We start from the raw sequence: 15,596 nt of genomic DNA on the forward strand, positions 1-15,596 counted from the left end.
AAAAAGGAAAAGAAAGTATATTTTTCTAATAGTTAAGTATCTGCTGATAGCTCTTATGTCTGAACAAAGGGCTTAGTGATGCCACCTTTTGTCTCTCGGCTAAAAGTCATTATCTCCCCGAAATTAAAGTCTCTCTTTCTGAACTTTGTTTGATATACGTATATCTGAAAAGAGGTCCTTAGTTTTTTGGTGTTATACATCTTTAATCTTTGCAGGAGCGTAAAGGTAAACAAACCCTTTTTTAAAAGCCAAAGTGTCATTTCGCATTTGAGATTTAAGAAGAGAAGAAACCATAGCCGTGCTTAAAACCAAGGCGAGTTCATCTTCACCTATTGCAGGAAAAGAGATGAAAATACCTTACCAGCAGGAGAACAAAGGGAAGGCAGGTCAGAGAGGATGGTGACGGTGGCTGCCACCAGACGAGCACTTTCGTCTGAGAGTCGCGCTCTGGTGACCGCGTGACCAGGAGAGTCGGACATCTTGGCGCTGAGGTGAGGCATGTGCCGCACTAAAATAAACATCAGCAGCTCCATAGTGGCAAAGACAAGGGATTTTCCAGGAACAAGGCCACCGGTGTCACCTCCTTCCCCTAATACAGGACAGGTCTCTTTTTCCGTATCATCTTCATCTTGGATAAACAAAAAAAGTTTGCTGAAATACTAAATAGTAGATAATATAATACAGCAGTCCCAGACTATAAATATACAACCTGTAGTCACAAACCTATTTAAAAGTTCAAGTACATACAATGATTTGTAATAATAAACAGATGCGACTTTGAAATGACTATTATTATTACTATATTATGTTGTTAAAGAGAGTTTCAGTGTATCTGGAAGTATTTCATGTTTTTAATGCAGAGAAAGGTACATAATATACTAAGTACACACTTTACCATTTGACTGATGTTAAACAAGAACCATATCTCATTATTCTGACTTATATAAAAATTCACCTTAAAGACTTTTTCATAATGTGAGAAATACTTAAACATCTATATAAATGTCTTCCTAATGCCATATGATTTTCTGTTTAATTCTCGGCCTTATGAGCATTTTGTGCATTGACTACTCCTTAAAACTGATGGACAACTCATTTTTACTTGGAGCCCCGGTGGCATAGTGGGTACACATTGGGCTGCTAACTACAAGATCAGTGGTTTGAGACCACCAGTCACTTTCAGAGAGAAACCACCAGCTGTTCTGTAGAATTAGTCTCAGAAACCCACAGGACAGCTCTATCCTGTTCCATAGGGTCCCTGGAAGTCAGTGTTGACTTATTGGTAATTTTTTTCTAGCATGCACACACACACACACACACACACACACACACACACACACGGGAGCTTTGAAAAGTTCATGGGAAGTTTTCATTTTTCACCAGACATATGTATACTTGTCTGAGCACTTCATAAATGAAACCAAACATTTTAGGTTGAACCACATGACACTGGCATGCTTGATCATGAAAAATAGGCAACTATTATCATTTTCATTTGGTTCATTACAATGTTAGTGGTATCAACTTCAAATCTTCTACATTCAAATTTGAAAAGAAAATCCTCTCGGCACTAGTATTTTAAAAAATTTTTAAAAAGGGCTCCTGCCAAGTTAGCGTAATTTTCTAGTGCTTACTTAGCGTGTTTCTTTTATCTTGCAAATAATCCTGAGCTGCTCGTACTATCTGTTGTACGACTCCAGTAACCAGCAGCTGGATGCATGGTGGGTTCCAGGTCAACAGCAGGCGATGCAGGACACTCAGCAACTCAACGCCAATCAGCTACAGATTAATACAGGTACATTTAATTCATTTCACTTTCAAAGGTCAAGTTTATATTCCTAAAATCTGAGAAAATACGGTTGCAAAAAATTGTTAGGTAAAGTGAATATTCAGAACTGCATAACAAACAAGAACTATTGCATTTTATATTATATTACTATATTTAATCACCATGAGAAATGTTCACATTTTATCATAACTTACTTTCAGGAAGCAAAGTGCTTCAACTGCATTTAAATATTTCAGTAAGTTCTATATTCAAATTTACTTATTCCCTTATATTCTTTTCTTCTACTTGGGCCCAAAGCCACTAAGTTTATAATTACCAACCTACACAGAGTATACAAGAGTTTTTCTACCGTGATTTTAGCATTTCTTTAAGTGCCTCTCCTAAACACCTCAGTAACATTATAAACTTTCACTATCCACAGCCAGTCAATTAGCCCACCATCAGCAAACACATCCAATGAGACTGTCTCTTGAAATTCTGCCAGTGCCTCTCTCTGTTCTCGTTTGCTGCTAGTCCTACCTCTCCCTTTTCTCACTCTTTAAATGCTATTTACACCCGAGGGTAAAATACTGGCCCACTTTTTCTTTCATTCAGTTTCCTTAGGTTTGTGTACTTGCTATTTCTCTTGAATTATAAAAGGAACCTCAAAATAAAGGAAAAAAAGAAAGGAACCTCACAACTGACCTTCCATCTTCCTTTGCATCTCTGAATAATTAATCTCTATGGTTAATTATTAACAAGACCTTTCTGAAACAAAGTGAATCATGCCATTCTTCTATTTAAACATTTTCAATGATGCCACATTGACGTGGCATGAAAACAAGAGCAAAACACAACAACTCACACTATGATTTGTCTAGCCTCATCTCCGAACAAGCCCCACAGGTTCAACACGACTCTGCCATCGCACGATTCTACTGCCTTTGAAACGTGTTATGTTTTCTTATTATTTCCTTTCCTTGTATTTGCTGCTCTTCCTGTTAAGAGTCCATTCCTTTTGGGCTCCACTACCACTGCTTCAGAGACGTCACCGTCTACTCTCCCTCCTCTATACTCCGATTCTACCTTTACACAGAGCAGGCACAGCATTTATCATACTGTATTTATTTCCTAGTCTGGTGTAGCTTCAAGCCATCTTTGATATCTATAGCCTTGAACAATGTGATGCAGAACAGGCTCAGAATAAAAGTTGTTAGGTGAATAAATACAATTTACGAAGTTAAAATAATAGAATCCAATTCAGAAAAAAACATTTTACTTTAATACAGTACATGGAAAAGACAGTACATGAATAAATAAAGCATCATTAAATTAAAAAAATCAACATCACTAACTTAGAGAAAAAAAGTATGTGAGATAGTAAGTCAAAACCAAAATAATAGATTTAAAAAATAGTAGTTTTTGGCATGCATAGATTAAATTTGACAGGTTTAACTATTTGAAAACATCTCTGATGATTCTTACAGTAATTTATACTTAAGCAGTGACAAATCTTCAGGCTGCAAGTCTAAGGTACAAGTAAGAGTCTCTCAGTTAGTGAATTTTGCATTGTAATTGTATCACCTGCTTTGTTTTTAATTTTTTTGTTTTGGTCAACACTATGCAAAATAATTTCAATATAATGCATGACAGAAATTTTGTTTTTTATCTGTTTCTTTGTGTTTTATGGAGAGTACCCCAAAATGGTATGATGTAGTCATAATGGTATCCAAAGAATTGATTACTAATATGAAAATAAAAGAATTTCGAAATTAAAAAGCAAAACGAATTCAGTGCTTAATTGGTTCTGTAACGTGAATAAAGTCCTGAAGTATTCCATACAGAAATGAGAAAAAGTAATTCATAAATGATTCTTTAGATGAGGATTTGAGTCAATGCAAAAATATTTCATTTAAGAAATAAAACTTGATGCATAATCTCCACCCCACCACCAGGGGACGAACAACAGAAACATGAGTGAAGGGAGACAGCAGTCGGTATAAGATATGAAAACAAGTAATACTTTATAATTTATCAAGGGGTCACGAAGGTAGAGGGGGGAGGGAGAGAAATCAGAGGACCTGATACCAAGATTTCAAATACAAAGTACATGTGCTAATGAACAAATCAAAGAAGATATAGTCACTAATTAAGTACCGCCTGGTCATTCAACATTCAGTGTCAGCTCCTACAGAAAGTCCAAATCCTGAATATTTATCATGTCATATAATAGTTACTTTATGTGAGAAAACGATCTTAAAATAAATCTGATTAAAACCATATACAATTCATTACAAAATATAGAAAGATATTGTACCTGGTCTTCTGCAATATGGATTCGAGCATAAGGGGAGTCTAATAAGGTGTGCAAGGCCTGTAAACAGGCTGTAACATGTTCAATTGGCTCCTCGGGTCTTGGGGAACACAGAAACTGTATACTCACACCTGCAAGGTAAAAGATTAAAACATGGGTTTGTCAGTGTAAAACACTTCATGCTGCTTCAACATCATTTTCCCCTTATTTTTCTAAAAGACTACTTAAACATGTACAGTACAGTATTTATTAATGGTTTAAAATAGAATTTTGAATAGTTTCCAAATGAGTCATCCAAACTCAACAAAAGTTGAAGCTTTGCAATTAGGTTAAAAATAAATGGAAACATGTAAATTTTCAGAAATGATGCCTCTTAAAATGCCGTAATATGACACATATACCTAAAATCAGATGCATCCTGTCTTTGTTAATTTCTGGCAAAGACTTTGCACTAGGCATTGCTACAGATGCCTGGTTTACAATGACAGGTGTGGACCGTTTTTGTGAAGCAGATATTGCTGCTGCTTCTGTTGTCTCTGAGCATGTAAATCCGGTGCTATTTAACCAAAGTGCCACTGCATGGAGAATTGGAGCCCAGGAATTCCGGTAGTGAAGTCGAGCAGTGTCAATAGTCTCAGGAGTATAAAATGCTCCTCCTGGAACACAATGAAAAAACATGAGTTTCTATTACAAGTGCCCGTTCATTGAGGAACAACATCACTTAAAAATAGCTGTTACACACAAAAGGCAAGGTGGCCGAAGAGATTCTTTACTTCCAGGGTGATTATGCTAGACAACATGTGTGTCTCCTAGTCTAGAAACCTGGCGTGTTTCTGAATTTGTGCCAGGGTCACTATGTGTTGGCACTACTGGTTGCACAGCAGCTAACAACAAACCTTGTCCCTGAAACTGCTGCACTGGATGGAGTCTTGCCTCTTCCCCACTGCTGCTCAGGGCCCAGCCTGTCCTCGGCTGCTGCTGTCCGTGCCCATGAGTAGGCACGACCTTTCCCTACGGGGCTGTCACAAGCTCTCCACTGTTGCCAGCCGCTCCTGGAGACTCGACCATCTTCTCTTTCTACCATTCCCAAGGACATCTGTCTCCCTTCTCTTTTCCTCCTCTTTTGCTATTCTTCCCTACTTCTTTACCCAGTACTGACACCTCATTTCTCCGTGCTGTTATGGTGAATGAAGAAAGGTAACAAGAGGGAACTCCCTTTTTCAAAAGTATTATTATATAGGGAGAGAAATGAGGTTTTTTTGTTTGGGGTTTTGTTTGAAAAAAAAACTGGATTGATCATCTATCTTGTAAATAGGAAAAGATGTTAGTACAACAATTCCCATAGGAAATACATACCAAAATACATTTACAAAGGCACTTTAGAACCACAATTCATTGGGAGAGAAGAAATAACCTATGTCGGCCAACACAGTAATTCATTCATTGTGGTTATGCATGACAACCGCAGTATAGATTATCCTAGTTCCTATAACAGTGTAACATTTTTCCTTGGGTTAATAAATAATCTCATGCTGTACCTTGAATCTACTAATTTAAAATGGAGAACAAGCTTTTTTTAAACAATGTCAATAAAAAATGTTAAGGCCATAGAAATATAAAATGTCGTTTGCGGGTACATTTGCTGCTAGCCTCACCCAAGTGCACTTGAATTACTACTTTGAACTCCATAAAAGCAAAGCCCTGAATGCAATACTTACCATCTGGGGGGAGTTGACTAGCAAATTCAGCTGGTAGCGTCAAAAGCGCATAATCTTTTAATGCTGCCAACCACAGGCGGCTGAGGGTTGGCAGCTCAGGTTGTACAAGTGTTATTAAACTATCTGGTGGCAGTTCATCAATGGTACCATAGTCATCCTCATCCTCATCAGTATTTTTAGCAGCTTTTTTTGGTTTTGACTCAGCTTCCTTTTTAATATTCATAGCAACCACATACACCTAGTAGGATTTCAGGAGGAGAAAATGGCAAGGCATTACATAAAAACGGAGCTATTCAAAGCTGCCATAATTACATAGCTTCATCCAAAGAGGTAACTGATCATGACTAGTAGAAGGTATCCACGTCCATTATTTCCTGATAACCACATCAGAATAATTCCATGTAACTTGGAGGGAACATTTTTGGTTTTGCTGATGTGACTTCTGACCTTTCCTCTCACAGCATCTTCCTTGAGAAGTCTTCCCTGTTTTTTTTTTTTCTGGTTTCACTAGTTCAACTTTACAAAGGCCTCTGAGGTAGTTAGTTTATTGTGTCAACCTGGCCGATAAACACGGGTTAATTGAAGGGCGGAGGGATAAATGGCTCGGTGAGCCTTGCCTTTCTAGTTCTCAGGTCTTTTATTTGTGATGGCCGGACCAGGGGGCAGCTGCCTTAGCCAGTTCCCTGCTTCGGTTGGCAAGGCTCACTTCCTATAAGACATCCCTGAGGAGAAGCCGCATGGACCTATCATGATGCAGCCCTGGGTGCTGGAGCAGCCGTGTGGAGACCCTGCCAGGGCTGAGATGTTGACATATTCACTGACACAGCTTTCCTCCTGCAGTCGGCATCATTGCGTGTGTTTTGTGAGATGGAGGAGGATTTTGTGGATTGTGTCAGACATATGGGCTAATGTTGGACTTGTGGGCTTGGGCAGCACTGGGATGGGATGTTTTCTTGATATGCACTTAACCTTTATATAAAAGTCTCTCTTATACATGAGTTTCTGTGGATTTGTTTCTCTAAAGTACCCAGACTAACACAGCCTCTTTTGTATATTTCATTTCTACCATGGGATATAGCCGCCACTTTCCTAGAGTTATTAGACACCCTTAGTCAGCAGTCAAGGAAAATGGTTGGTAGGAGGGGTGAGGAAAACATGCCAAAGGCATAAATAGTTTCCTAAATCCCCTTTAATATAGTTCTAAAAAAATACCTAGAAACTTAGCAATTACAACAAATACAAGAGCCAAGAATACTGCTTGCTGTTCAAACATATGCATGTTATGTTATTGGTAGCTATTTCTCCCTGGTTTCAGAATCAAAAGATATATAATAGTAATTTTCCTAACATAATTTTAAAGAGTCTTCTTTGATGAGTTATAGTGGTTGCTTTTTTTTTTTTTTGGTCTGTGTACATGCATTTAGGCTGTGGCAACTAACACACAAAGTAGAATAACACATCAATGATCAAAGAGTAGGGAAAATAAAGGGGACTAGATAAAAATCAGGAGAAGGCAGTTTTCCCAATACCTGGGGTTATCTTGACTCTACCTAATGCTTGGTAAAGTAGCGAGGCAGTGACAAAGAGGTAGGCCCTCAACAAGATGGATCTGGATCAACACAGTAGCTGCAACAAACAGTGGGCCTAAACATGAGAACAGTTGTGAGGACGCCCGGGACCAGGAGGAATTTCATTGTGCTGTACATAGATAGGGTCACTATAAATCGGAACTGATTCAACAGCACCTAACAACAAACATGCTAATTAAGCAGCCCTATTGGCACAGTGGGTTGCAAAGGGCTGTTAAACCACAAGGTCAGCAGTTTGAAACCACCAGTTGCTCCACAGGAAAAGTAAAGATTTAGTCTTGGAAACCCACAAGTGTAGTTGTATAGTGTCACAATGAGTTAAAATTGACTCAATGGCAGTGAGTTTGTTTTTTGTTTTAATGAGGTAGTCTATCTATATAGAAATTTCTTGGCAATAGGAAATACTTATCTTGATTCCTTTACTGATAGGACATAGTAAAGGCATATAATATTTAACTAAACTTTAGACAATGACTATTGGAGCCTGAGTGAATCTTCACTTGTGAATAAAAATGTGTCTTACCCAAATTCAAAAGACAAGTAGAAACAATTAGTACAAATAAACAAATGGGCTATGTAAACATTAGTCTCCACAACCTTGAGACCAGGAAAAATAGCTAGTACCTAGTTTCTACCACAACTGCCCTGAAAATGGTCCTATCTGAAGGTCTTGGCTAGAGTGGGAGAAAAATATGCAACAGCAGCCAACATAGTAACAGAGACTAGGTTGATCTGTCAATAAAAGACTGGCGGGGCCAATAAGCTGTGGTCTTTCCCTTCAGGTCTGGAAATGAATTCACCTCCGAACTATAATAATCTCCCCGTTAAGATCAACAGAACATCGCTTACCCAAGGGTAAAGTTTAAAGAGCCAGGACAGAAAGAGGAATAAAATCAGGAAACGGGGAGGAAGCGGGGTCAGAGATGGCTGGGTCACTGAGGGTCTGCAATAAATCAGCTGAATGAGAATGTGTATGAATTGTTGAATCTAAAAGGATGATCTGCTCTATACATTTTCACCTAATTCACAAGTTTTAAAAAAATGCTGTAAGTGATGCCTTCACTCTGTTTCTAGGCACCCCGTGGTTTAAAGAATAAATGAATGAGTTTCAAGGCGCACCCAAGACGAAAGGGTCTTTCGCTTACAAGAATGAGGAAGGTAAGACAGTGTTCAGGGCAAAAAGTGTTCACCTGTTCAGAGACAAAGAAGATGAAGGGGAATTCCAGGGGAGGGCATACAAAGAGTATAAAAACAGCATGGCTTTTTGAAGGAACTGTCAATTTGGGGGATAGTGTGATCACAGGGTATAAAGTGGAAGTAGCTGAGGAAAAAGCTAAAAGAGAGGCAGAGATATGAGGGAACTTCATGCTTAGTGTAGTGAGAATATTAATGTCAGACACATCTGTTTCTCTGATACCTATATTTTAATAGCTACATTATCAAAAGTTTAAAATAAAAAATGTTTAAACCATTCACAATCCTAGTTCCACAGGTTTTTAGAGTCTGTTGCTGTAAATAATCTCTTGGCTGCTTAGAAAAATAAGAAATTTTATATTTTCTTTTATCCACAAAGGTTCCTCCAGTCTTCATAAGTATTCTCTCAATGGCTGCAGAAGATAATTCTGAAAACATGTAATGATTTCCCTGTATGTGAAATGTCACATTTACTTATGAATCTTTGCTTGGCCTTGGAATTCAGAGAAAGCTGAAAAAGTCTTCAAAGACACAAGTTGTTTACTTTTGGGGGAGGGAGGGATAAGGGAAGTGGACATCAAAGAGCTCAAGAAGAAAAAATGTTTTGAAACTGATCGTGGTAGCAACTGTAAAACTATGCTTGATCTAACTGAATTATGGATGGTATAATATGTGTAAGAGATCCCAATAAAATGAATAAGAAAAAATAAAAAGGAAAATGAGTTGTTTATTTTTTCATATTATAAATAGTGTTATAAGTAAACATTTTTGTTCTATTTTACATATTTTCCCCTATGACGAAATCCCAGAACTAGAATTACTAAGGCAGGATTATAATATTTTTATGGTGGTTCTGCATAGACACTATCAAATGTGTTCTAAAAGGATTCTCTACTTAACATTGTAGCTTATGATACATGAGAATATATTTTTTAGATTTTTTATGTCTCATTAGATTTATTTCTCTTATTAAGTATAACTCAAGAACAGCACACTTTTCCTATAGAAAAATAAGCACAATGAAAAAAAAAAAAAAGAAAAGAAAATCCACACTTAATGCTACCAGCCCTATGCAGGACTGACCCTGCATAGGCTATGCATGCATATGTACCCTGCATGGTATGCATGCACGTCTTTCAAGTACAGCCCTTGAAGCAATAATGTGTGCATGCCGTTTTCAACTTGACACTCCATCCCTTTGACATATTATCATAAACATTTAAACTGTACGTTTAGGCTATTTCCATGTTTTTAGTTTTTATGAAAAATAACAATCACAATAAACACCCTTGTAATAGAATCATCGTGCATATCCTCAAATATTCAAGATAAATTGTTCAAGGATTTGGAGAGTGTCTTAATATATAACAACCTTTAGAGAAAGTTTTACTAATATCATTATCTTAAAAATCATGACTTTAACTGGAGAATGTTTTCTATTTCTTCGTCCCCCATAGGCGTATGTGTAGCTTTGCTTATTCATTGTGGATGATCAATCCAAACATTTGCCTAGGATTAGTATTTTAGAATAATTATTCTAAAAATAAATATAAGGATAGATGAGGACAGAGAAGACTGACGGTGGAGAAACAAGCTAGGATGCAGTTGCACAGACTGGGTGACAGATGAACCCTTGGACAAAGGCAATAGCCGTGAGGAAGCGTTCATTCATAGACATATATAAAAGGTCATGATGGTCTATTCCCCAGTTTTAAAGTTTCTATGCTTGAAAGATTCCATTTTCATATTTAGAAGAGATTTAAATATATACACATACATATTATGTCGGGATATAAATAACTTTATATGTATACATAGATATAGTAATATGCCCTGAAAAATTAATAAGATGAGGGGGTCATATTATTGGAGAAATTCTATTTTTTTTTCAATTCCATTTTTTCCTCAATTTTTTTAAAGACCCCCTTGCAGTTATCTCTAGGCTGGTGGCATAGTGGTAAGCGAAAGGGTGCTAAGCACAAAGCCGGCAGTTTGAAACCACCAGCCACTCCACAGGAGAAAGACAGGGCCTCCTCATCCTGTAAAGAGTTGCCGCCTCAGAAACTCCCAAGGAGAGTTCTATGTTGTCCTATAGAGTCACTCTGAGCTGGCACTGACTCGATAGCAGTGAGTTTAGTTTTGGGTTTTTGTAGTTATCTCTGTAGTTATACTAGAAGATAAGACGAGCTTCATTTATCCTCTTATTCTGGATTTGTAGAACAAGCATAGATATTTTATTATCAGAACAAACACTCTATTTTCAAAGATAGGTATTACAGTAAGTAAAACAGATTGGAATTAGTTACGTACTAGACACAAGAGGCCTGGCTGCTAAGAGTCCCAGGCCACTGCTAAGCAGTTCAAAACCATCAGCTGCTCCACAGGAGAAAGATGAAGCTTTCTACTCCCATAAATAATTACAGCCCTGGAAACCCACAGGGACAGTTCTACCGTGTCCTATAAGGTTTCTATGTGTTAGAATCAACTCAATGGCACCGAGTTAGTTTGTTTTTGAGACATAAGATCAGGAGGCATGAGCAAGAAGAACTAGTTAAGATTGATACCCAGGGTCAGGTCTAATGAGAACTCCATGGCGCAGTTCTACTCATGGGGTGTCAGAATCAACGTGGTGGCAACCGTCAAAGTTAAGTTTTATGTCAACATGGCTGGGCCAGAATTCTAAGTAGTTTGGCAGTTGAGCTCTCTCCCATGATGTAAGCTAACAGAATGTAAACAACTCCATGAGGGGATCCGCTGCAAATAGCCAAGCAGCTCTATGAAGACTAGTGTGGAGTGTAACCCCTTACTCAGGTCACAGCAGATGTGGCAACTTTATAAATATAAATAGATGCTATAGAGAACTTTTTAACCTCTTGCTGGTCTGGATCCTGTAACTAGCTCATTGGCCTCCAGTTCTTGAGACTTAAGTCAAACCCGCCATATTGTATAAAGACCCTAGGAGCCATCATAGCCTAACATGTGACCTGCTAATCGTGGACTTATCTCCTCTGCACCTACCAGCTGTGGTCTTCCTGCTTCATCATCTTTCTTCCCAGTTTGTTAGCCCCAGCAGCTATGCAATCAGGAGAAGCACTCAGCTTATATCTGGTGCAAGAACGTGAACTGGGCTGGACTTAACATGTTTCTACAACTTTATGAACCACTTATTTGATATAAATTTCTTTCATATCACACACGCGTGCATACACACACACACCACCACACCACACATACTAGTTTGCTTTTCTAAGCTAACACAGCAACTAACAAAAGGGGGTAAAATGACTAGGTCTTGCTCTCAAGTAAGAGAAAAGATATTGAATAAACACATTAATATATTTCATGACTGTAACACTATGCTTAAAAAAAATGTCCCTGGGAAGTCAGAGATATAGGAGTGCTTAGGTAATAGGTATTGTGTGGGCCCATTTGTTACGGTAAAGGAAAAAACAGAAGAATGAAAACAGACTCTTATTTGAGACATGCTATGTGTGAAGTTCTTATGCATGACCTATTAAACAGCTGAAAAATCTAGGACTGGAATTTACGACAGGGGTCTAAATGAGGATGTAGATTTAAAAATTTAAATGTACAAGTAAAAACTATATTCATGGGGTGTGGATGAGACTGCCCATAGACTAGTGAAGAGTGAAAAAAGGGACAGAAAAATTATTAATATATAAAGAACAGGCAGAGAAAGAGAAGCCAGCAAGTGAGATGGGGAATAAACAACCAATAGGAATACATAGAAACGAGAGTAGTATTACAGAAGTCAATGAACAAAGAGTTTCTAGGAGATTTATAGAGAGGTCAAATAAAACAGATGAAAAAGGTGCCTAATGACTTGGATAATTATGTTATTGGTGACTTTTTTAATGGGAGTAATTAAAAATAGGACAGTAAGTGGAAACCTAGGCTATAGAGGGACTGAGAAGTGAATGACTGAATAGTTAGGTAAAATAATGAAACTCTTAACAATAAGCCTAGATAGGAGAAAGAGAGAGAAGTGGGCGGAAGGGTATGAAGAGTCAGGGAAGAAAGTAGACAAGGAAAGGAGACATTACAAATATGGCCAGGGGGAAAGCTGATAGCTCTGAACTTGGCATAGTCTCCTCTTCACCCTGTTTGGTTCACATCTACGCTCATCCTCCAGATCTCAGGTTACAGGTCAATTTCTCCATGAGGCTGCCTCTGAACCCCCAGACTTTTACACTGACTCTACTATATGTTCCAAAGAGGTTGGGTTAATTGTTGAACTGCTAACCACAAGGTTGAAAGTTCAAACCTACTAGCAACTTCACAGAAGAAAGAAGAGGTTATCTGCTCCTATAAAGATTTATCACCGCAAAAACCCTATATAGGCTCATGATGAGTCAGAATCACCATGATAACAGTGGGTTTAGTTTGTACAATATTAAGAGCTGAATCTGAAGTGCAAATCATTAAATTATAGTACCAAGAGGACAATCCAAGATGGTTGACTGTTCATACTCTCTACAAAAAAGACAAAAGAAACCAAGTGAAAGGATATAGAAGACAATCTTAGAATCCAGAGCTTCAAAGAAAAAATTAACTTAGTAACTATATGAAAACCGTGAACAAGGAGGCTTACAGAGTGGAAAATTACAAACTAGCCCAGCACAACATGGCATTTTGAACTATTTCCAGCAGTGTCCAGACTGGGAGAAAAATCAGATAACTTGCTCTGCTCACCTAGGGCCACATGGACAATGACATCTGTCACTGGCTGCTAGAAAAGTGTAATCTCCCCTATTTACTCTATACAACTTCCTGGTTACCAGAAATGTGACAGTGCTCCTAGCTCCACAAACCTGGTAATCAGTCAAACTTACCCTCCTACTATAAGTGCTTTTCTTTCTTTTTCCCTATTGTGATAGCTAGGTTTAATTGTGCCAACCTGGCCAATAGGAACATGTGGAATCAATCAGGTCTCAGTTTGATTGGAGGGCAAAGAGATAAATGGCTCAGCAAGGGCCATGCCCCTCTCTCTTGCTCTCTGGTGATCAGAGCGTGCTGTGGCTTTAGCTAGTTCTCTGCCTCAACTGGTGAACTACACTACCTGTGGGCCGAGCCAACCCATGGATCTTGTTGCCAGCTCCATTTTTTTTTTTAATCATTTTATTGGGGGCTCTTATAGCTCTTATAACATTCCATGCATCAATTGTTTTTTTTTTCTTTTTAATCATTTTATTAGGGGCTCATACAACTCTTACCACAATCCATATATAACATCAATTGTGAAAAGTGTCACTAGCTCTTGAGGCTCCTTCAACATGTTTTACCACGTTGCTTGTACGTACACTGCTTGAACTTGAGGCTGGTAAATCCTGTCGCCTTGCATCGCTTGCGTTTGATAGCCTATTCAGGCCTGCTTTACTAAGCTCCCAAGCTACTGACTGCTGATGACCCATCCTGCTGTTTGCTTGTTTCTGGGCAGACTCTGCTTGCCTTGCTGGAGGAGGGATTCAGTTGTCAGCTTCCTTGACCTTGGGCCCAGCAGCCCATGTGAATTAAAGGACTTTCAGTATATTAACTGTTCCATGGAAGTGAATTGAACTGAAACCTCTGTACTGCTATGTGGACTAATTAGCTGTTATATTCCTTCTCACTGTATAAAACAAAAAGTCAGGGTGAAGCAAACCAATATATCATTGTAGTAGTTATTTAATCTGTTATCATTTTGAGAGGATTACAAATGTAGGGGTAGGCCTGTCTATTAAGATATAACCAATAAGGCCTATGTGTGGGCATGTCCTTCCCCCAAAGATTCTTGGAATTCCTGAATTTCCTCCTTGGAGGCAGGAGAGACTCTCTTTCGCTCTATTCATTCCCTTGGAGACTCTCTACTGACAAGGCTGACTCCCTGTGAGACATCCCTGAGGAAGAAGTCACATGGACTTACCCTGATGCAGCCAGAACCATGGACCTGGAGATGCCACGTGGAGACCCCTGCCAGCACTGAGATACTTACAATGCTACTAGATCCAATGACTTTTTACCCACTGGCCTGTGATCGTCCTGCATTCGGTGTCACTGCATGTGTTTCATGAGTCAGAAGAGGACTTTATAGACTGGTATTGGACTTATGGGTTTGGACTGGACTGGGTTGGGAGGCTTTCTTAATGTACAATTACCCTTTATATAAAACTCTCTCTTATATACATATGAGTTTCTATGGTTTGTTTCTCTAGTCTACCTAGACTAACACAATAATGAACAAATTAATACACTATCACCAAAATGTCTTAGAAAAAATATACAACTTGAAATCTCACACACACACACACACACACACACACACACACACACACACGATGGCTAAAGCAAGTGATCAAAATTGAGGGCCCAAACCTTTAAAAGCATTATATTTAAACCTTTGAAGAGATTATGAAAAGAGCAAGGAAAACAAAAAATATAAAGATAATCATTGAAAAAAATCAAGGAAAACACTCTAGAAGAATTCAGGAAACTATACAAGAATAAGTTGAAGTGGAGAGATAGTCATAAAGGTTAACAGACAGACCGGGAATTATGTATGCTTTTTTGGGGTTTAATTTTTTTGCTAGTTATTATCATTATTATTATTTTCTCTTTATATCCAATCTTTTGTTTTGCTCTGTTATTGTTGGTTTGTCTACCTATATAAGATAGGTATGGGAAGCAAGCTCGAGAAGAAAACAATGGGAACAATAGGAACCTGTGGGGCGGAGGAAGTAGGGGAAGGGAACAGTGAGCAAACAATGCCACCGAAAGGGAACAACTAGGGAATTAAAATCAACAATGAGGAGGATGTAGAGATCCTGTGGGAGTTAGATTGATTGTTATAAGAGCTGTAAGAGCCCTCAATAAAATGATCTTAAAAAATTAAAAAGAATAAATTGACAAATAAATGCAAAATCAGAAAACAGACATACTGAAGATTGATTCTGTAGTAGCCACATAATTTCATGTCAACTTGAAGGGTAGGAGTGGAGTCTGACCTGTCAATCAGG

General features: G+C 38.2%; 1 protein-coding gene across 1 annotated transcript in view; it reads right to left on the reverse strand.

Moving 5' to 3' along the window:
- Nucleotides 1-15,596, reverse strand: part of HEATR5B (HEAT repeat containing 5B) — a 137,421-nt gene that overhangs the window by 16,466 nt on the left and 105,359 nt on the right. Inside the window, exons 26-30 of the mRNA XM_004711165.2 lie at nt 5,801-6,038; nt 4,484-4,738; nt 4,086-4,213; nt 1,635-1,779; nt 362-628 (exon numbers count right to left, since the gene is read on the reverse strand). Coding sequence (XP_004711222.2) covers nt 362-628; nt 1,635-1,779; nt 4,086-4,213; nt 4,484-4,738; nt 5,801-6,038 — 1,033 coding nt within the window. The remainder of the gene's footprint in view (nt 1-361; nt 629-1,634; nt 1,780-4,085; nt 4,214-4,483; nt 4,739-5,800; nt 6,039-15,596) is intronic.

Source organism: Echinops telfairi, unplaced genomic scaffold (genome assembly GCF_000313985.2).
Source record: "Echinops telfairi isolate 266 unplaced genomic scaffold, ASM31398v2 ScPeMD7_10;HRSCAF=50, whole genome shotgun sequence".
In the NCBI taxonomy this organism is placed as follows: Eukaryota; Metazoa; Chordata; class Mammalia; order Afrosoricida; family Tenrecidae; genus Echinops; species Echinops telfairi.